This window comes from Garra rufa, chromosome 19 (assembly GCF_049309525.1).
Source record: "Garra rufa chromosome 19, GarRuf1.0, whole genome shotgun sequence".
In the NCBI taxonomy this organism is placed as follows: Eukaryota; Metazoa; Chordata; class Actinopteri; order Cypriniformes; family Cyprinidae; genus Garra; species Garra rufa.
In genome coordinates, this window is record NC_133379.1 from 43,387,741 (window position 1) to 43,412,372 (window position 24,632).

Below are 24,632 nucleotides of genomic sequence, written 5' to 3' on the forward strand. Positions count from 1 at the left end.
CTGAACAGTTCAAGACTTGGCAACTTTTCATCTATTTGACGTCTGCATTTACATCTGCAAGACATAGTTTGCTCATCTGCAATACGTCTATTGGATGTTTCCTATAAGATGTCAAATAGACGTCTAATAAATGTCTTAAAGATGTTTATGAATTATAATGTATGTAACACTGACATCTTACAAACGTCTGCCTGACGTTTGTACACAGATGCTTTCCAGATCAAGAAATCTTTAACGGACATCTTGCAGATGTACATGTGTTATTTGGGAAATTAGGTCCCGCAAAGTGAGTTTGTGGGATAAAACCGTTTCTAGTTCCTGTTGTGCGAACACTTCAAAAAGCGGTAACTTCTTCCAATAGTTCTAGGAACTATGAAAAGGTTTCTCCGGTGCAAAGGTCCAAATGGTCCCGTGGTCCCAATTTTCCTGCTCTTTGCAGAGTCAAATTTGGACATGACATCTATAACAAGACTATAATACATTTTTACAAAGAATTGAATTATAAAAGCATTTCAAGAAATGCAATTTCAAGCACAGGCATACCAAACACAAATATAAACCATTAAGCTATTCAATAGTTATCAAAAAGGACATACACAACGAGTGGTTAAAACATGATAGACAAATGTGTGGGCTACATAAATGATAGGAAGTTATGCATAGAAATGATTAGTTGCTCTTAAGTCCTTTTAGCATCATTTTAGATGCATACATACATGAATAGGCAGTTTTCTGTGTCGTATTGGGAATGTAATGGTACGTTCTCTGAGCTGGAAGGTCAACAGTTTAGGGAAGGAATCTCTGTTTCTGTCCTGAGTGGGGGAGCCCACCAACCAAAATCTCTAATGATTTTCCTCATGTGATGTTCATGATGTGCATATTTTGACCATTAATCTTGGTTACTTGCCCCAATCTCTTTTCTTGGGATTATCAACAAGTGTCCTTGTGTGTTAATGTTGCAAGTTGTTCTTAGCTTCTAGTTCATTAGACTTCAGGGTGGCTGGTGCCAGGGTATCAAATGAAAAATTTACAGCCTCTTGTGGAATTTGGGTCTGTAGAAGTGTTTCAAATTTTCTAATCGAACCACTTGAATTGTCTGATTTGTGCTGAGATCCTAGAACTTTAAAACCAAGTCATAAGATTAAAAACAAAACACTGTAAAGGTGCGTCCAATGAGTAGATGGCAAGTCAGGATCAGGGTTGCCAGGTTTTTACAACAAAACCCACCCAATTGCTACTCAAAATTAGCCCAATGGTGTTTCGAAGTGGGGGTCCCCCGGGGAAGTTAAATACGTGTTTTTGACTCGGTTACCCTAATAAAATTTGCATTCCAGGGGCTAAATATCATGTTATTGGAATCAGTGCTCTGTGTGAAAGGGGAAATTCTTTCCTATATGGCACAAGTTCATTGGCCACTATGCTATGGAAAATTCAAAGAAATATGTGCGAATAAAGAAGGTAACTGGACGAAGCTTTGCCCAAATAAATGTGGTTACTCCCCTGTATGGATCCTCATGTGTAGCTTCAGGTGACCTTTAAAAAAGAAACTCTTCCCGCACTGATCACACCTGTTATGACGTTTCTCTCCGCTGTGCATCTTCTCGTGTGTTTTCATATTTCCTAACTGACTGAATGTCTTGTCACAATATGAACACTTGTGAGGTTTTTCTCCAGTGTGAACTCTCAGGTGTAGTCTTAAATGTTTCGCTGTAGTGAAAGTCTTCCCACACTCAAAGCACAAGTGCTCTCTCACACCAGTATGCAGAGTTTTCTGATGTAAAAGTAAATTCCTCAGCTGTGAAAATGTCTTTCCACATTCAGAACAGGAATGTGGCTTCTCATTCGTATGAACTGCCAGGTGAGTTTTTAAATTTGATGACGTATGAAATGTTTTGTCGCACTGATCACACTTGAATGGCTTCTCTCCTGTGTGGATCCTCATGTGAACAGTAAGACCGTGTTTGTATGGGAAACTCGTCCCGCACTGATCACACGTGTGTGGCTTTTCTCCAGTGTGAACTCTCATGTGTGTTTTAAGATGTGCTCTTTGCGTGAAGCTCTTTCCGCATTGATCACAAGTGAATGGCTTCTCTCCAGTGTGAACTCTGAGGTGACACTCAAGACCATCTTTCCTTGAGAATCTCATTTCACACTGATCGCACATGAACGGCTTCACTCCGGTGTGGATTCTCATGTGAAACTCAAGACTATTTTTGTGTGCGAATCTCTTTTCACATAGATCACACTTGTACGGCTTCTCTCCTGTGTGAGTTCTCATGTGTACTGTAAGGTTTGATGATTGTCTGAAACTCTTACCACAGTGATCACACGGGAACGGCTTCTCTCCAGTGTGAACTCTCATGTGAAGCTCAAGACAGGGTTTGTCTGAGAAACTCTTCCCGCACTGATCACATGAAAACGGCTTCTCTCCAGTGTGGATTTTCATGTGCTTTTTAAGGGATGCTTTTTCTTTAAATTGATTTCCACATTGATTACACGTGAATGGCTTCTCTCCAGTGTGAACTCTCATGTGACGCTCAAGACTTTGTTTGAGTGAGAAACTCTTCGCGCACTGATCACATGGAAACGGCTTCTCTCCTGTGTGGACTCTCATGTGTCCCTTAAGGTTTCCTTGTTGTGCAAACCTTTTCCCGCATTGATCACATGAAAACGGCTTCTCTCCAGTGTGGATTTTCATGTGCTTTTTAAGGGATCCTTTTTCTTTAAATTGATTTCCACATTGATTACACGTGAATGGCTTCTCTCCAGTGTGAACTCTCATGTGACGCTCAAGACTTTGTTTGAGTGAGAAACTCTTCGCGCACTGATCACATGGAAACGGCTTCTCTCCTGTGTGAACTCTCATGTGACACTTAAGACTATGTTTGTCTGTGAAACTCTTTCCACACTGAGTGCAGACAGATTTCTTGGCCATTCTTTTCTTTAAAAACGTCTTTTTAGTCTCTGAGTGACTCAAAGTTTTTTTTCCTGGTTTGACATGATGCCACTCATGCGAACTCAGTTCGTCGCTCTCCTCCATCAGGTCTGAAAAAAGAAGCATTTTAAAGAGCAAAATATGAAAGTTAGTCCCAGTGTAATAACAGATATAAGACAGCTGCTGTTGTTCACTGCGGTGTTTTTATAAATTAATTGTATGACTGAGAAACAAATTACATTTTTGTGTGTGAGAACTATCATTTATTTGTCTTAAGTTATATTTTAAAGACCAACCAGAGAAAAGCTAATTAAATCACCTAAATTAGTGAAAAATAAATAGAGATTTCAAATTGTGTAAATATATCAATATTTCTCAATGCATGTCTTTTGAATATAAACACTTATTGACGCTATGGTAACACAAATAAACCTCTGCAGACGTGACTGAATGTGAATCAAATCACACATACGGATTTATTTATTATATTGCACTCTTGACACAAATAATAATTATCTGTCACTGCAACAGTTGTATCGAAAAACATTGATCAAATATCGAAGATAGTCTTCAATCATTGTAATGATGCACAGTTGTCCAGATCAAGGAAAAGTGATGTTTAAAAGTGAAACGTTAATAATCTAAGGCCGAGGTGATCTTTGCATCTTAACAGTATGAACAGATTTGGAGTAATGAAGGCAGAATTTTAATTTTTGGGAGAGTTATCGATTTTGTGTACAAAACATAAAAATAACAATGTTGTAAACTCTATATTTTAGCTTTTTTTGTGCTCAATGCTTTCTAACATTAACGTTCTTCAGCATCAAGGTGAACCATTAGGGTTGCAAAGGTGTGGAAAATTTCCAGGGGAACTTAATTTTAGAAATATTTTAAGTTGGACAGAATTTATAGAATTATAAATTTGGTAATAAAAATAAATTACTGAATAGATTTCATACACTATGACTTAAGGACCAGTTACTAAAAGACTAGAGAGTTCATTTATTTCTGAGATTAAGGCTAGCAGCAAGTTAAGGGGACAGTTACTGTGGTGGTTTCCCTCTTCCTCAATCGAAGAAACATTTTTGAGACTCAGGTTTTGATACCAAAAAGAATTGCCGAAACGATCAAGCCGAGCCATTCATAGAGAACTAACTTACCTTGGTTGAGGCAGGGTTCTTATACCTGCCTTCTCACGCACACATGTCAAACTGAATGGATTTACCATTATTATTATAAACAGATGTTCTTCCCCACCATGGACTAGCTATACTGCCCTCCAAAGGCAAAGTGCAGTAACTACGCGAACACTGAAACTGAGAAAAATGCCTTTAAATTTTTACACCAGCTAGACAAACATGTTGACACTCTTGTTTCTCTGAAACACTCTCATTTCTCTGGGACAAAATTTAACCAGGAGACTTTGCCACAAGACAAAACAGTTGTCACAAAGTCCATTTTAAGCCTTAACTCAATTTTGACCAAATGTGTAGTTATTTCGCTTTGCCTTTGAAGGGAAGTATAGGCCCCTAACATAAGTTCTTCCTTTCCCTGGCCTCCCTAGGGGAACATGGCCTAGTTACTGTAGTGTGCCTCAACATATATTTTGTCTAATGTTAAAACAAATCATATAGCTTCATCATATGAGGTCCACCATATGTGACTTCTGCAATGTCTGTACATTCCATTCTCCTGCAGGCCCGTACACACCCAGACAAATACATTATTATAATAGTAGCTGGAATAGTTCACATTATGACCAAAAAAATGACCATTAAAATGACTCAGCCTCAAGTTGTTCTAAACCAATATGAATTTATTTGTTCTGAAGAATGTTCATTAACAAAAATGTCTATTTCCCCATTAACTCCCATAGTATTTTTTTTTTTGTCATACTACTTCGTCAATGGGGCCCAGCAACTAGCCACCAATATTCTTCAAAATATGTTTAACAGAAAAACTCCTACAGGTTTGAAACAATATGAGGGTGACAGAATGATAATCGGGATTATTTTTAATTTTTTTTATGCTTTATGAATTATGCTTTTACCAACAATTTTATCCAAGATTATGCTGCAAAACGTTTTTTTCCAACTACATTTAATTTTCTTGTTATAGGCTAACATAACATAACCAGTTTATTTCTTTTATTTCTAATGGAAGTTTTCCAACGTCACTAACATCAGAATTTTGCATCACTTATCATGAATGAAGAATAAACACCAACCTATTTGTTCTTGAGTATCTTCAGTGTGTTTCATTCTGCTGTGTTCTGGATCACTGGATCAGTCTTTACAGATTTCAGCTCTTCACAATGATTTGATGCTCGTCTTTACTTGTGAACTGATGGGAATCTTCCAGCATTTAAAGCTGAACTGCAATTGGAGGAACTTCACTGATAAAGAATTTCAGTGTGGGAGGAGCTAAACTGCCAAAATAAAAAAATATAGCTGTTAAATAGTTTTTTTTTAATAGTCTCAAAAACCAGTAAAATTGTGTCTGCAATATATATCAGAATATATAAAATGAAAGTCTGAATAAATTGAATGAAAGTCCAAATATATATACAATGAAAGTCTGAATATATCAAATAAAAGTCTGAATATATGGAATGAAATCAGAATATATAAAATTATAGTCTTTATATATATATATATATATATATATATATATATATACATACATACATAAATACATACATACATACATACATACAATGAATGTCTTAATATATGGAACGAAAGTCTGAATATATTTATATATATACACAATGAAACATGTAGCTATTGAAGGAAATATAATGACATCAGCGCCATCTTGTGTTATTAATTTGCGATTGTTTAGACACATTTAGAACAATGAGCCAGTCCGCAAGAAATTTAGTAGTGGCAATTTTAAGTAATGATGATTAAATTTGAAGTTTCCTTCTGTAATGGTTGCCTGATAAGCAGGAACTTCCTGGCCTGTCAGGTTCACCACATTCACTCTTCCGTGGTGAAATAGCGAACTAATTTCTTCATCAGTAAAACAGTGCAGCGTACGGTTACCAGTATTTGGGCCTGTGCATTTAAACCCCTGTTTAAGTTGTGCATTTAGGTCTGTATTTTATTGCATCAATGTGCTTTAATATAAATTTGAAGGAAATCATTGTTTTTCCACCACATGAGGGGTGCACCTATAGTAAAATTACATTTTCATTCAATGGTAATTGATGGTTTCAAATGAGCGATCAAAGACTGCCCATTTTTTTTATGTCAACAGAAAGTTCTTTGTAGAAAGATGGAGGCCTGTCTGTAAAGTAGATAAACTCAATTTGTCTAAACGATGATTTTTGGATTTATAAGGGCTAGATTTATTACGTCAGGACGCTTCAGAGCTGGGTCATGTCTGTAATGTTTTAAAGATTAAGTTTATTTCATTTAGTAATTACTAATGCAATTAACTCGAAACATTCTGTGCAAAACCAACTTATGGCCATGCTTATTATGATCAACAGCCTATCTCAATTCTTTGCTCTTATCAGCCATAATAATGCATTATGGACGTGAGCGTTACGGACGCTTTATATTAAATCATATGCATACTGGCACACACGTTGATGACCGATAGCCTGATAGCATTTATTTCTACACTGCTGTGACCTGTTTCAAGCTTTCCCTATCACAACATTTCAGAAATTGATTCATTCTAAATTTTCAGAAATTGCATTCTCAACGAGAACATCGTGGAGCTGTGTGGGTCAGAAATGCAAAGGCGGACTGAAGGAAAAAAAATATTTATAATAAAAACTATATGAATAAAACCTATTTGAAATGTCATATAATGTTCATTGTCAATATTATATTATTTTATAATGAATAATTTAATATTTATAAATAAACATTAATATAAAAATACAACACTAGACGTAAGAGCAATTTTTCTGTACGTATCTAACTTACTAAAATACATATACAGTACTTGTCATACATAAACTCAGAATAGTTGACTGCACATACAACATAACCTAAGACAATACAGACTATACAAGTACTTGACATAAGGTATTTAAGGTTAAGAAGCAAGTACAATATGATTTGTGGTTCATTCACAAGTAAACATTTGCCGCCTGTCGTCTTATATTCGCCATCTCATTCGCAATCTATTTTATAAATATTTGTACAGTAGGCGGGCCTATAATATATTCAACATAATTTACTTAACCTGGATTGTGTCTTAGTTATTTAATGCATAAGCAAGTCATTAAAACTTTTTTTTTTTTCAGCTGCATCCGTTTAATCTTGATCAGAAATGATCAACAATTCGTTGCGGTGTTGGTCTGTTAGATCATATAGAAATGTCAAACAGTCTTCAATTTATAGGTCATGCTTGTCTTGGATGTAGACTGGTTGAGATTTATTTGAATGCAAATTCTAAACTTTATCACTAACCTAAGTAAATGTAAATTTTTTGGCCAATATTCAAGTATTTGCGCAGAATGTTAATGCACATATGGGAGGCGCATGCGCGATCAAACATTTGTCCAGAGTCAGCACTGTGAATTTCATCAGGCAGCCGTCAAGAAACCATTAGTTTATTAACAAATAATTCAAAAGTCAAATTTTTTTAAATACATTTATTAGTTCAATATTGGCTTAAACGATTGACAATTAGTTACTACTAGACTTTTTAAAGAATTTGATACGCATTTCCATAGTCCGATAAATTCCGCTTTCAGAACGGTCACATCCGTAATGCTGATTTTTCTACTGAAACACAAAAACGAAAATGTAAACAAAATTGATATTTTAGGTTTTGTGAATAGCCAACCCTTGTCAATTCGGCAGATATTGTTGTTTCTGGTTTGTGCATTGTAAATCTCAGAAATTCTACGAAATATGTTCTCTCCCAGAAACTTAACTTAACAAAACTCTCTTTAAAAAAATACATAAAGAGATGGTTCAATATGTAAAGTATGCAATTTATGAGAATTTATATTTCAGGTTTTGACTTTGAATATCAACACTGGAATTGTTTCTTAATTAATGGAAGATTGCTAGAAAAGTAGGCTTAGTAAAGAACTGCATGAAAAGCATTTGAAAGCACAAACACAAATTAATGTACATATTTGTAAGCAACAAATTGCCTACCTTCTTGACACCAATGAATTGAGCTTGAAATGGCAATTTACAGAAGATCTGAAGACATCAGCATAATAAATGAGGACAGGAACTATTGAGATTAAATAAAGGAGTCTTTTCAGTAGCTGTTAATATTGATGAACCTCAGACTATCAACACTCAGTCATAGTCAGAGGATAATCTCAATTTATTCTAAGTGTTTGCCATTAGAAACAGATTATTTGAGTTGAGATGTGCTAAAAGTGTTAAACTTAAAGATAATACAATTATTTTCTCAATATGACATGAATACAAAAACAAACACTACTTATCTTCATGAACCACCACAGCAGCATGCCCATGTGAATCTAAATAGTTTTATTTTCTAATAAGTACAGTATATTCATTGCAATCAAGCAATTACAACTTAAATACTAGTTTTGTGTGCAGAAAATTAAACTATTAATATTTACCTACATTAATATGTATTATAACGTCTGACGTTACCATGTAAAGTAGCTAACAATATGTCAGAAGAGTAGAAAAAAAAAGCTCAAACCTTAAGATAGATTCCCATCACAGATCTCCAAACTTCTTTCCAGCAGCACTAAATGTTTATTTCATTAGTCAGACGTCAGAAACGACGCAGAAAAGTCGCGCTGTAGTCGATGAAAACAATACAGAAAGAAGCCTGTAAAATGTGGCTTAAACAAATGAATAAAGTGTGTTTGATCCCTGTCTAAATAATATGTGTGGCTCCTCCTGAGGACTGGCGTCGACTGAATGAGGAGAGGCGCGAGAATAATGAGGTGGAAAAGATTCCTTCCAGACGGTCCTACAATGTCTTTTAGCGTGGTCTTTACTTTAAAAAAGCATAATTTCGCCCCACATAGTTATATAATTTGGCACTAAAAGAGATTCTGTAGAAAATTAAATCGACTTTGAAAACTGGGCAAAGTATTGTATTATTTTGGCTAGTCAGCTATTGACAAAGAAATGCCTTTTAAATATGTGGGATTTTTGTCACCATAAAATCCTAAATAACAGCAAGAGAATTTGATATTGTTTTTGGCCATTCCTTCTGGGATTATTATGTTTATGAAGGGTTTTAGGCACTTTTCTCAGGTTGTGCTACATCTTATTGTGTTTAAAACAGTTACATTTTCCCTGACCGAGCTCAAAGTCAAATAATAGTGTTTGTACTTATAAAATGATAAATCCATATCCTATAAAGCGTTTTTTAATAAAGGTTTATTTTTGATGACTTTAATGTAAATGGCTGCTTTTGTGATCATCAAACTGAAGATTTGTCTCATTTCTTTTGGTTCCCAGAACGTTCTGGGAACGTTAGTTTTTGGTTCCCAGAACGTTCCCAAGAATGCTCCCTGTTGGTTAGCCTGAAAAGTTTTCTTTACCTACCTACTGGGAACATTCCAGGAACGTTCTTAGAAAAACCTAAAAATAAACTGCAGGGAACGTTCTGGGAAGGTTCTTTTTAGGTTATAAAATAAAAGCTAAAAATAACCTGCAGGGAATGTTCTGAGAACGTTCTTTATAGGTTATTAAAAAGAGAACCTACAGGGAACGTTCTCATTTGGTTCCCGAAAAAAAACAACCAAATGGGAACCACATGGGAACGTTAGGAAAACGTTCTGTGTTTGCCGGGATTATACTAAGAATTACTTGAAAACTGCTTTTCGTGGCCCTGCTTGAAAAAAAAAAAAAAAACAGCTAAAATCAGCCTAGGCTGTTTGGCTGGTTTTAGCTGGTCCCCCAGCCTTGCCCGGCTGGTTTTAGCTGGTGGTTTCTCAGCCTGACCAGCTAAGAGCCTGGCCAGGCTGGAAAAGTGGACAAAACCCCTCTGAAACCAGCCTGCTAGCTGTTTTTTTCAGCAGGGGTGGTATTATTTCTTTGAAATATGAACATGTTATTCTAGAATATACACATGAGAGTCAGATGTTTTTTTTATTTATTCAGTCTTATTTGTTCCTGGCTTAATATTTTATGTATAAATGTTACATATAAAAGGCTTTTCTACAGAATTTTTATTAGGATTTAAAGGAGTAGTCACTTAATCCACAACAAAAACTTACAGATAATGTACTCACCCCCTTCCAAACTGCAGTAGTTTAAATGCAGCGTCAAAGAGCACTAAATGATCCCAGCCCAGGAATTAAGGGTCTTATCTAATAAAACAATTTGTTTAAAAACACACACACACACACACACACACACACACACACACACACACACACACACACACACACACACACACACACACACACACACACACAATTTATTTACTTTTTAACCACAAACGCTAATCTTGGTCTAGCTCTGCGTGAACTGTGTGTATTCCTGTTTATGACAGTTAGGGCATGTCGAAAAACTCCCTTCTCATTTTCTCTTCTAACTTCAAAATCGTCCTACATTGCTGCAGAATTACTGACCCAATGTTTACAAAGTGAACATGCAAAGAAGGTCAAATGCCCTTTACAAATAAAGGTACACCAGTGATGTAGCAATGTACATTTTTTAGGCCAAAGCTTTTTACTTGTAATGTTTCCTCAATGTTCTTAAATGATTTGAGTTCCTATTGTTTTTCTAAAGGTAATATGAACTGCTGTGCATTAAGGATGTTTGTTTAAAAAAAAAAAAAAAAAAAAAAATCTTTAGAATCTACTAGTAGTAGTAGAATATATAAAGTAGAATATTTAATCAAATCCCTAAGAGTAATTAATAAAAAAAAGTCATTTTCATGTTTTGTACCTTCCTTTTAGTTGTGTGTGCAAAAACGGCTGTACTTATGTAATATGTGACCCTGGACCACAAAACCAGTCTTAAGTCGCTGGGGTATATTTGTAGCAATAGTCAAAAATACATAGTATGGGTCAAAATTATAGATTTTTTTTTTTATGTCAAAAATCATTAGGATATTAAGTAAAGATCATGTTCCATGAAGATTTTTTGTTAAATTCCTTCTGTAAACCTATTAAAATTTAATTTTTGATTAGTAATATGCATTGTTAAGAACTTAATTTGGAGAACTTTAAATGCGATTTTCTCAGTATTTTGATTTTTTTGCACCCTCAGATTCCAGATTTTCAAATAGATGTATCTCGGCCAAATATTGTCCTATCCTAACAAACCATACATCAATAGAAAGCTTATTTATTGAGCCTTCATATGATGTATATATCTCAGTTTTGTAAAATTTTACCTTATGACTGGTTTTGTGGTCCAGGGTCACATATGTACTTTTGCTGGTAGTTTTAAATTTCCCAAATATGTTTGGTCCATTATTACACTACATGAATTGTGAAATATTAATAATAACTAGATAAAAAAGCAAAACAAACTTCGAGATTGGCTTGAGAAAGCCTGACCAGAAAGCTTGAAAAATGTCAAATTTTAAAGTTAAAGGAAATAGTTTGAAGTTTAAAGTAGTTTTAAAAGGTTAAAGTCTGAATGTTTTGAAAGGCATGCATAGATAGATAGATAGATAGCTCTCCCTACCCCATACAGTAAAAAAAAAAAAAAAAAATTATCGAATGGGACCTACTACTAACCCTACCTACTAAATAATTTTTTATTTAATACCCATTAGGTTCTTTATTTCCGCTTTTCCTCATGCTTATGAAAACAAAGACTATAGAATACTCAAGACGTGTCACTCGTATAGTTTTGAATTGGGAAAAATGCAACGCTCATTATGGCCACGAAGCCCATTTTCTCTAAACCCCTCTCGTTCTCATAGTCTCTCCTCAGCCTGAGCTCGCATTACACACAGAACCCTTTGAACATGTTTTTCAGTGCTTATCACACTATATGTAAAAGTACCCAAACAAGTCATTTGATGAATGTATATAAAAAGCTTTTTCAGCAATATAATAATAATTGATACAAAAACTTAACCCAGCACAACAGTCTATTAACACAACAGTCAGGAGTGTGTCTCCATTTGAGCAGGTGTCTGTCTCAGCCCCCTCAGCTGCTCCTGTCATTTTGTCAGGGGGTACGAATTAGTTCTAACCTCGTTCTCACAGTATACATCTGTTTTAAGAAATCTGTGGATTGTCATGCTTTGTGGACATTTGGCTCTTTCCCAGTGAATTGATGGGTGATTCATCAATAATATGATCTCTTCACTAACCCTCCGTCTCTCTATGTCCCTACTGTGCTCTCGCTCTCATGACCTCTTCACCTGTGTGAGAGCACACATGTTTGCATGGTTGAACAGGCAAACTAAAAAACAAGTACACCTAAATGAAACTGAAATTTAGTTGTCTGTTTACCACAGATTAGACATTCCTTCTTTCTCTTTTTAAAAATAGTTTTATTAACCATGCTGTTTAAATGCTGCATATTTATTTTTGATAAGATGTGTAATAATTGTGAAGTGTAATATTACAGTTAAAAATAGTTGAACTATTCATAGCTTTCACATATGATTCATGTCCACACTCAGTTTTTTGTTTATGTTTGTATGAAGGACTTTTCTTTTAAGATGACAGACTAAAAACTTGATTGATTAAACCAACTGAGGTGTGAAAGATCTAAAAATCTGCAAACCTTATTTTATTCATTGTGATGCTAAAGGTTTTTATTTGTAAAAGGTTTGTAAAAGACATTGTAAAAGTTTAACTGCAGCGGCATGTTTGTTTATGCGAGTGTTTGTGCAGATGGCTGTGTTTGTATGTTTGGGCTTTAGTTACATTCATGTTTTAGTTTGCATGTGTTTTTAATGTTTGTTTGGATGTATGTTTGTGTTTTGATTTGTACGTTTGTGTTTGTCCTTTAGTTGCATGTTTGTTTTAGTTTGTGTTTTAATTTGCATGTATGTTTTTTATATTTGTTTGTTTGTGTTTTAGTATGTTTGTGCTTGTGTGAGTGATTGTGCTTGTATTGAGACAAACACAATTTATAAGCCATGGACTTCCTTTTCCTGATTGCCAAGTATTGTTTGCATTTATCGCTCTTGGGCGAAATGTTGGAAGAATCTTATCACAAATTTTTTTCAGAAATATCCCAATTTGCGATTTTTTCACGATTCTTTCTCATATTGGTTTGACTATTTTCCAAGGTGTCTGAGCAGTACAGCCAAACTAATTTCCCTATTTTAAAACCAAAGCCATACATAATAAAATAAAAAGAACGACAAATGTTTAGGCCAAATTGAGCAAAGATTAAAAAAAATTGTCATTTTTTTAAACCTTGTTATCTGGCAGGCTACATGTTACAAATACACATAATTAAATTGAACAAACTTTAATTTTCAGGTACAGTAGTTGCATTTATCAATAGCATTCAAGAAATTGAATTAACAAAAATAAAAATAAAACACTATATACATAAATTAAACACTGACTCTTATTAAAGCAACCATCTTAAAGTTCTTCAGTCAAGAGCAATAAATTATTTTTCTTTGTGTTTTATTAGACTACCATAACCCAGAAATGACAATTCTGTCATCATTTACTCACTCTCATTTAAATAAAATAAATAAATAAAACATGTTGAACATGAAACTTATTTTGAAGAATGTGGGTAACCAAACAGTTGCTGGGTCCCCAGTTACTTCCATAGTATTTTAATGATCTTTTTCTCACTATTAAAGTCAGTGGGGACCAGCTACCGTTATCCAGGTATTTTTTTGAGTTTAGCACATGAAAAAAAAAAAAAAAAAACGTTTAAAGGTTTGAGACAAGTGAGTGAGTTTTTAATTTTTTATGACAATTGGCATCATGTATAGTTCTGTCGTTTTAAGAGCTGCATGCATCTGATGCTGTGTTCACACCAATCTGAATTTAATTAATTTGCGCGAGTCAATCGTTTTTCTCTCAACTGTTTCAGCAGAGTGAGGCTGTCCTCGCCATCTGAGACCCCCACAATCTCCACTATAGCAGTCTCTACCTTTCATTGAGTAGTCTGGATTTCAACAAAAATATAAAAATAAATACAATTTACATTTACAAATTAACTCTTTCAAACAGGGTGTGTCAAAAACTCCCATTTCATTTTTCTCCTCCAACTTCAAAATCATCCTACATCACTGTTTTACCTTTTTTTTTGTAAAGGGTGTTTGACCTTCTTTGCAAATTCACTTTGTGAACACTGGGTTGGTACTTTTGCAGCGATGTAGGATGATTTTGAAGATGAGGGAGAAAATAAGATGGAAGTGAGAAGTTTTTCAATATACCCTAACTCTATTAAACCGAAGTGCAAAAAGTATGCATCTGCATCTCAGAGTAAGAGAAGATATGTGACACTATAGTATTTAGAGATGGTGTTTATTAAAGAGGAGAGTGAAGACATGAAGATTGAAGAAACATTCAGAGTCAAACATGAAGAAACTAAAGAACAAACAAAGATGGTGTTTATTAAAGAGGAGATTGAAGACTTGAAGACTGAAGAAGCATTCAGAGTCAAACATGAAGATACTGAGGAACAAACAGGTTGGTTTTTATTCTGAAAGCTGAATTCACTTCAGAAAGGAATGATATTTATGAATAATGTCACACGAGTGTAGAAATGTTAAGACATTTGACAGAAGTGTTGAGATCACATGACAAATACTAACCCTGCCTTCAATATCCTGCTTTCACACTGAACATTTGTTATTATGAGATCATGCATTTATGTTGTAACAATAATATGGAAAAAAAGCCTTAAACATTTTTCAGTGATATTAAACCCAATATCTGACATAATATTAAAACCATTGATAGCACTTTGGCTAATTATGCAAAAGTATCTAAGAAAATTATTTGCACAAACCTTGAAATGTAAGTAATCACATTTGGCTACTGCATGCTGACTACATTTGTTCATTTAAAGTATTTGGTAAGCAAATAAAACAGACAGTGGACACTGAAGCTACATCTAAATTAATCCGGATACAAATGAAAAGGTGTTTTTGTTGTAAAAATTTTCTCCATCCACCCTAACGTTTTCTAGCATTTTCTAAAAGTTTCTCGTCCACACTTGAACGTAAGAAAGTGTTAAATTTGCCTTTCTGTGTATGCGTGAAACCTCATAAAAGCTCACTGAGACTTTACAAACGGAACAGATGATAGTTTTTCATGCTTTTTCAGGAAATAAAGAATAATTCACATAATATTAATATAATGAAGTAAATAAATTGATGACCACGCTTCAAGTGCATCAGAGAGGAGCAGTAGGGCATATTTATAAAGAAGGTGCTGTATTTCACCATAAAATAAATAAACCTTTTCTTAAAGCTAAAATCATGATTTTATGTGTATATTCCCAAATATACTTTCATAGTTTTTTTTAATCATACTTATTCTTTATATAAAAACAACTTTAAATTACATCCATCAACTTAATGTGATGAATACCACAGATATTCTTATTTATGTTAGAACTGATGAAATTGTAAAGAGAATATTGCTTGTAAATAAATTACTTGAACAACAAATTATAATTTTTTTCTTACATAAAACTTGTTACTTTTTTCTACAAATGGATGATTGATTTAGCTGTCTAAAGGACAAGTGCATATCAAGGCTTACTCTAATCTATATAAACTATAATGTAAGTGTATTTTTTATTATAGCAGTAAATGTGAATCAATTGTAAGCTGATTTATACAGTCCTAATTATTAGCTTAAATAAGTAAATGTCTGTTCCTCTTCCCAGTTAAAATGTAGGCTGGTTTCTATTATTTCTTTTTTGATAGAAGATACAGCTGTCATAAAACCACAGGCTCAATCTGGTTAAAACGTTTCAACCAGATTGAGCCTGTGTCTCTTTAGTTTTTAGGAGACATTATTGGTAAGATGAAACCATCTTCTTACTGTATGAACATTGTCCCTTCACACTTGTTGTTGAAACCATTGGACCCAATATTTAGAGAATTATAAATAGCAGTCTCACCTCAGGTGTTGCACCACAGAATTTTGAACATGCAATAGTGGAACCATTGATTAAAAAGGCAAATTTGGACCTGTATCAAAACTGCCATTTCTTCCCAAAGTGTTAGAAAAGGTTGTTTTAATACAACTGCTGTCTTTTCTAGATTTACATGGGGTTCAGGAAGTGCTCCAGTCATGTTTTAAATCCCATCATAGCGCTGAAACGGCACTTGTAAAAGTTTTTAATGACCAGTTATTAGCTAATGACTTTGGTAATTATGCTTTCCTCTTGCTTTTAGATCTTACAGCAGTACATGTAAAAAATGTGGGTGTTATTATGGAGTGAAAACTGGAAAAAAAGGTTAATTCAGTAATTAAAGCTAGTTGTTTCCAGTTGAGGCAATTATCCAAAGTGAAGTCTTTTCTATCTTTTAGTGACTTTGAATGAGTTATACATATGTTTAGGTATTAACCAGGCTTCTCTCATACATTTGGAGTTGGTACAGAATGCTGCTGCTCTTATGTTGACAGGAACACAAACGAGAACATATTACACCAGTTCTGGCAACTCTCCATTGGCTTCCTGTTCATTTTTTTTTTTTTTTTTTTTTACAAGTAAATAACACTGTCAAGGTCACGAAAAGTATTTCCTGTTCATTTTATAATGGATTTTAATCGATTTTGGTTTTAGTGTTTAAATCACTAAATGGACTAGCATATTCTGACTTAATACAGCTATACACTCCAACAAGAGCATTTAGATCCACTGAGCCTTTACTTTAGGTTGTTCCTGCCATAAGGTTAAAAACCGGGGGACCTAGTCTTAAAACTCATCTTTACTTGTTGGCTTTTAACAAAGTATGAGAGTTAAGTTTTTATGATTGTGTTGGACTCTTGCCTGTTTTACAGTGGTGTGAAAAAGTGTTGGCCCCCTTCCTGATTTTTAATATTCCAGATCATCAAACAAATTTAAATATTAATCAAAGATAACACAAGATGCAGTTTTTAAACGGTTTCTTTTAATGAAGGGAAAATAAAATCCAAATGTCCCTGTGTGAAAAAGTGTTAAAACATAACAGTGTTTTATCACACCTGATAGGGCTGGGCGATATGCAGAAAAAAATATATCTCAATATCTTTACTGGATAAATAACCCCCCAAAAACTACTGCAAAAACAAATATGCCAAAATCCAAAGTCTTTTTTATTGAAACTCAGAGGTAGGCAGTTCAGAACAAAGTGCTTCTGCGAATTTTCTTTTCAAAATCCCTGTATACATATTAGAGCTACACAGTTTACTTCACCATTTTACAAATAAAGCCTAATCTAATCAAATCAAACCATATTACATAGGAAAGGTCTAAGGCTCCTAAAAAGATATTTAACATTTTGTTGTGTTACAAATTATGTAGAGTGCACTTTAAAAAGTGAGTTCAGTCCTCAGACGAGAAAGAACGACGGCGCGTAAGTGTCTACATTAATACTATTTCACTAGGCGGTCCTTACTTAGAGTTGCTGCTAAAAGCACTTTGTCGTTTCTGTTTAATTACTTATTCCTAAGTATTAATTTTAAGCCGCTGTTCTCTTAAGCACTCTGTAGTTTCTATTCACTTATTGGTTAATATTAAATTTGAGCTGCTTCTAAAACGCACTCTGTAGTTTCTATTTACTTATTGGTTAACATTAAATTTGAGCTGCTTCTAAAACGCACTCTGTAGTTTCTATTTACTTATTGGTTAATATTAAATTTGAGCTGCTTCTAAAACGCACTCTGTAGTTTCTATTTACTTATTGGTTAACATTAAATTTGAGCTGCTTCTAAAACGCACTCTGTAGTTTCTATTCACTTATTGGTTAATATTAAATTTGAGCTGCTTCTAAAACGCACTCTGTAGTTTCTATTCACTTATTGGTTAATATTAAATTTGAGCTGCTTCTAAAACGCACTCTGTAGTTTCTATTCACTTATTGGTTAATATTAAATTTGAGCTGCTTCTAAAACGCACTCTGTAGTTTCTATTCACTTATTCGTTAATATTAATTTTGAGCTGCTTCTCAAAGTACTCCGTTGTTCTATTTACTTATTCGTTTGTTTTATTTACATCTATTCACTGTTAGAAAAGGAGTGTTCTTCTGTTATTTGTCCTGCGATTGTTTTTGCTTTAAATTCTAGTTTTTATTGCAATCATTAAAATCGATAACTGAGCGTACGGCCAAGGGAAGCTTTTGTTTTTGTCATATTGTTCCCTTCTGGAGCTATTACAAGTGCGAAGCTGTTGTTTTTTGAGTGTCGATTGAGCCATTTTGCGTGCGGGCGAGACATTTGCGGCTCACTGAGCCTAGGAGGCGTGGCTAGCGAGAATACAGCTTAAATAGTTTGCTTACTTTCCATACTGCGGGAAAGTGAGTTCAGTCCTCAGACGAGAAAGAACGACGGCGCGTAAGTGTCTACATTAATACTATTTCACTAGGCGGTCCTTACTTAGAGTTGCTGCTAAAAGCACTTTGTCGTTTCTGTTTAATTACTTATTCCTAAGTATTAATTTTAAGCCGCTGTTCTCTTAAGCACTCTGTAGTTTCTATTCACTTATTGGTTAATATTAAATTTGAGCTGCTTCTAAAACGCACTCTGTAGTTTCTATTTACTTATTGGTTAACATTAAATTTGAGCTGCTTCTAAAACGCACTCTGTAGTTTCTATTTACTTATTGGTTAATATTAAATTTGAGCTGCTTCTAAAACGCACTCTGTAGTTTCTATTTACTTATTGGTTAACATTAAATTTGAGCTGCTTCTAAAACGCACTCTGTAGTTTCTATTCACTTATTGGTTAATATTAAATTTGAGCTGCTTCTAAAACGCACTCTGTAGTTTCTATTCACTTATTGGTTAATATTAAATTTGAGCTGCTTCTAAAACGCACTCTGTAGTTTCTATTCACTTATTCGTTAATATTAATTTTGAGCTGCTTCTCAAAGTACTCCGTTGTTCTATTTAGTTATTCGTTTGTTTTATTTACATCTATTCACTGTTAGAAAAGGAGTGTTCTTCTGTTATTTGTCCTGCGATTGTTTTTGCTTTAAATTCTAGTTTTTATTGCAATCATTAAAATCGATAACTGAGCGTACGGCCAAGGGAAGCTTTTGTTTTTGTCATATTGTTCCCTTCTGGAGCTATTACAAGTGCGAAGCTGTTGTTTTTTGAGTGTCGATTGAGCCATTTTGCGTGCGGGCGAGACATTTGCGGCTCACTGAGCCTAGGAGGCGTGGCTAGCGAGAATACAGCTTAAATAGTTTGCTTACTTTCCATACTGCGGGAAAGTGAGTTCAGTCCTCAGACGAGAAAGAACGACGGCGCGTAAGTGTCTACATTAATACTATTTCACTAGGCGGTCCTTACTTAGAGTTGCTGCTAAAAGCACTTTGTCGTTTCTGTTTAATTACTTATTCCTAAGTATTAATTTTAAGCCGCTGTTCTCTTAAGCACTCTGTAGTTTCTATTCACTTATTGGTTAATATTAAATTTGAGCTGCTTCTAAAACGCACTCTGTAGTTTCTATTTACTTATTGGTTAATATTAAATTTGAGCTGCTTCTAAAACGCACTCTGTAGTTTCTATTTACTTATTGGTTAACATTAAATTTGAGCTGCTTCTAAAACGCACTCTGTAGTTTCTATTTACTTATTGGTTAATATTAAATTTGAGCTGCTTCTAAAACGCACTCTGTAGTTTCTATTTACTTATTGGTTAACATTAAATTTGAGCTGCTTCTAAAACGCACTCTGTAGTTTCTATTCACTTATTGGTTAATATTAAATTTGAGCTGCTTCTAAAACGCACTCTGTAGTTTCTATTCACTTATTGGTTAATATTAAATTTGAGCTGCTTCTAAAACGCACTCTGTAGTTTCTATTCACTTATTCGTTAATATTAATTTTGAGCTGCTTCTCAAAGTACTCCGTTGTTCTATTTAGTTATTCGTTTGTTTTATTTACATCTATTCACTGTTAGAAAAGGAGTGTTCTTCTGTTATTTGTCCTGCGATTGTTTTTGCTTTAAATTCTAGTTTTTATTGCAATCATTAAAATCGATAACTGAGCGTACGGCCAAGGGAAGCTTTTGTTTTTGTCATATTGTTCCCTTCTGGAGCTATTACAAGTGCGAAGCTGTTGTTTTTTGAGTGTCGATTGAGCCATTTTGCGTGCGGGCGAGACATTTGCGGCTCACTGAGCCTAGGAGGCGTGGCTAGCGAGAATACAGCTTAAATAGTTTGCTTACTTTCCATACTGCGGGAAAGTGAGTTCAGTCCTCAGACGAGAAAGAACGACGGCGCGTAAGTGTCTACATTAATACTATTTCACTAGGCGGTCCTTACTTAGAGTTGCTGCTAAAAGCACTTTGTCGTTTCTGTTTAATTACTTATTCCTAAGTATTAATTTTAAGCCGCTGTTCTCTTAAGCACTCTGTAGTTTCTATTCACTTATTGGTTAATATTAAATTTGAGCTGCTTCTAAAACGCACTCTGTAGTTTCTATTTACTTATTGGTTAATATTAAATTTGAGCTGCTTCTAAAACGCACTCTGTAGTTTCTATTTACTTATTGGTTAACATTAAATTTGAGCTGCTTCTAAAACGCACTCTGTAGTTTCTATTTACTTATTGGTTAATATTAAATTTGAGCTGCTTCTAAAACGCACTCTGTAGTTTCTATTTACTTATTGGTTAACATTAAATTTGAGCTGCTTCTAAAACGCACTCTGTAGTTTCTATTCACTTATTGGTTAATATTAAATTTGAGCTGCTTCTAAAACGCACTCTGTAGTTTCTATTCACTTATTGGTTAATATTAAATTTGAGCTGCTTCTAAAACGCACTCTGTAGTTTCTATTCACTTATTCGTTAATATTAATTTTGAGCTGCTTCTCAAAGTACTCCGTTGTTCTATTTAGTTATTCGTTTGTTTTATTTACATCTATTCACTGTTAGAAAAGGAGTGTTCTTCTGTTATTTGTCCTGCGATTGTTTTTGCTTTAAATTCTAGTTTTTATTGCAATCATTAAAATCGATAACTGAGCGTACGGCCAAGGGAAGCTTTTGTTTTTGTCATATTGTTCCCTTCTGGAGCTATTACAAGTGCGAAGCTGTTGTTTTTTGAGTGTCGATTGAGCCATTTTGCGTGCAGGCGAGACATTTGCGGCTCACTGAGCCTAGGAGGCGTCCCTAGCTTTTATCATTGAAGCACTGTTTGGTTGTCTATTTAACTGCGTCAGAACAGCTGACGCTGAAGCGTCAGCGGAAGCGTTCAGCCTCCTCGCGTGAAGACGGACGAGAGTAAAGACTTGCGACTTTTCCTGCGCGACTTCTCCGAGCAACGACACCGACAACGCACTTAAGTACTCCTTTCCTTTATTTCACTCTTCTTTCTGTCCTCCTCTATCATGTGTTTCCAACTCATTTCGGTGGTCTCTTCACACCGCACTAATATCACACGCACACGCCGACGCAATATATCTAACCTGCGTCCTATCGACACTTCTTCCACTGAACCTTTCTCTTTCACGGTTGGACTCTGGAACTGTCAATCAGCTGTCAATAAAACTGACTTCATTTCAGCATTTTCTGTGCAATCTGGTTTGAGCATTCTAGGCTTGACTGAGACCTGGATTCGTCCAGAAGACTCTGCAACCCCAGCTGCTCTTTCTAATAACTTTTCCTTCTCTCACACCCCTCGTCAGACTGGAAGGGGTGGGGGGACGGGACTTCTTATTTCTAACAACTGGAAATACTCAACCCATTCTCCTCTATGCAATTACAGTTCTTTTGAATCTCATACAATCACTGTAACATCTCCTATCGAACTCCACATTGTGGTAATCTACCGCCCTCCTACTCAACTTGGCATCTTCTTAGAAGAGCTGGATGGGCTGCTGTCCTCGTTTCCAGAGGATGGCAGCCCACTTCTAGTCTTTGGGGACCTCAACATTCACCTTGACAAACCCTATGCTGCTGACTTCAATTCACTTCTAGCTTCATTTGATCTACAACGTGTTATCACTACATGCACTCATAAATCTGGCAACCAACTTGATCTCATTTACATGCGAAATTGTATTTCAGACAACATTGTGGTCAAACCCCTACACATCTCTGACCACTTCTTCATTACATTTGACCTACATCTTGCTACTTGTGCACTCCCAACCCCTCTACCTGTTACTTTTAGAAGAAACCTACGCTCTCTCTCACACTCCCATCTTTCTTCTTTAGTATCCTCCTCCCTTCCCTCTCCTACTCACTTCTCATCCCTGGACACTAATGCAGCAACTGACACCTTATGCTCCACTCTCACCTCCTGTCTAGATGCTATATGCCCTCTCTCCTCCAGGCCAGCACGATCTGCTCCGACAACCCCTTGGTTATCCGATGTTCTTCGTGAGCATCGTTCCAAACTTAGGGCAGCTGAGAGAAAATGGCACAAATCTAAGGATCCATCCGACCTCAGTAAGTATCGGTCTATGCTCTCATCTTTCGCTACCCAAGTACATACAGCCAAATCTTCATACTTCCACAACAGGATCAACAATTCCCCGGACGCACGCAACCTTTTCAAAACATTTAATACACTGCTTTGTCCCCCTCCACCACCTCCCACAACTTCTATAACAGCTGATGATTTCGCCACATTTTTTACAGACAAAACTACATCGATCAATAATAAGTTCTCAGCTCCACACATACAGGAACTAAAATTGACCACAATCAAGGCTGGAACCCCCCACTTCTCCTTCTGTCCTTGCTCGGAGGCAGAAGTAACCAAACTTTTCCTCTCCAGCCATCCGACGACATGTCCTCTAGATCCTGTCCCCTCACACCTTCTCCAAGCAATCTCCCCTACAATCCTACCGGCGCTCACACACATCATCAACACATCTCTTCTCACAGGCACTTTTCCTACTTCATTTAAGCAGGCCCGGGTAACCCCACTGCTCAAAAAACCTACACTTAACTCTTCACTCATAGACAACTACAGACCTGTCTCCCTCCTTCCATTCATAGCAAAAACACTGGAACGGGCTGTTTTCAACCAGCTATCCTTATTCCTCTCACAGAACAATCTACTGGACTCTAACCAATCAGGGTTCAGAAGCGGCCATTCAACTGAGACTGCGCTACTGTCTGTCACTGAAGCCTTGCGGACGGCAAAAGCTGAGTCCAAATCATCGGTACTCATCTTGCTGGACCTATCTGCAGCTTTTGACACTGTGAATCACCAGATCCTCCTGTCCACCCTCTCAATGCTGGGTATTACAGGGACTTCACTTCGCTGGTTCAAATCCTACCTCTCTGGTAGGTCTTTCAGAGTGGCCTGGGGAGGCGAGGTATCCAAAACTCATCAACTGGTCACCGGGGTTCCTCAGGGTTCAGTTCTTGGACCTCTCCTCTTCTCCATATACACTACATCTCTGGGCCCCATCATACAGGCACATGGCTTCTCCTACCATTGCTATGCTGATGACACACAGCTCTATCTTTCTTTCAAACCAGACGATCCATCGGTAGCTGCACGGATCTCAGGTTGCCTGGCGGATATCTCTGCATGGATGAAGGAACACCATCTACAGCTCAACCTAGCAAAGACGGAACTCCTTATCTTTCCTGCCACTCCATCTCTACAGCATGACTTCTCCATCCAGCTAGGTTCATCAACAATTACCCCATCAACTTCAGCCAGAAATCTGGGTGTTATCTTTGACAACCAACTGACTTTCAAAGATCACATTGCTAAGACCGCTCGATCTTGCAGGTTTGCATTGTACAACATCAGAAAGATCAGGCCCTTCCTAACAGAGCATGCTACACAACTCCTCGTCCAGGCCCTGGTCATTTCCAGGCTGGACTACTGCAATGCTCTTTTAGCTGGTCTTCCAGCATGTACAATCAAGCCTCTACAAATGATTCAGAATGCAGCAGCACGACTGGTCTTCAACGAGCCCAAAAAGGCCCATGTCACACCTCTCTTCATATCCCTGCACTGGCTACCGGTTACAGCACGCATCAAATTCAAGACACTGATGCTGGCCTATAGGACAGCCACCGGATCATCACCAGCCTACCTCCATTCACTACTACACATCTACACTCCTTCCAGAAGACTGAGATCCTCTAGTGAAAGACGCCTCATTGTACCACCACAGAGAGGTATTAAATCACTGTCCAGAACATTCTCGTTCAACGTTCCTGCCTGGTGGAATGATCTTCCCACCCCTATCCGGAATGCAGACTCCTTAACAGCTTTCAAACGACTGCTGAAAACCCATCTTTTTCGACACTATCTGACTCAATAAAAAAAAAAAAAAAAAAAAAATCCTCCCTTCTAGCCTGTTTTTCCTCTCTTTCTTGATCTTCTCCTTCTAGCCTGCACTCTTCTAACAACGCCTGATATATGGTATTTTTGAACACTTCCTATGTTGATCTGCCTCCTTAGGATGAATCACTTGTTGTATTCCCAATTGTAAGTCGCTTTGGATAAAAGCGTCGGCTAAATGAATAAATGTAAATGTAAATGTAAAAATATACTTCATAACAGGAGTTCTGACCTTTTTCACAGACACCCTTGTTACCTTTTTTCTCTATTACACTTTAGAAATGATAGGCTATAGCAGATGAAAACTTAAAATATCAAAATTCATAATTTGAAAGCCATTTTAAAATCAGACATAG

General features: G+C 35.9%; 1 protein-coding gene across 1 annotated transcript; it reads right to left on the bottom strand.

Moving 5' to 3' along the window:
• Positions 1–3,046, bottom strand: LOC141292185 (uncharacterized). The gene has a single exon (XM_073824138.1). It carries the CDS (start codon positions 3,038–3,040, stop codon positions 1,493–1,495), a length of 1,548 nt encoding a protein of 515 aa, XP_073680239.1. The 5' UTR covers positions 3,041–3,046; the 3' UTR covers positions 1–1,492.
• Between the last annotated feature and the right edge of the window lie 21,586 nt (positions 3,047–24,632).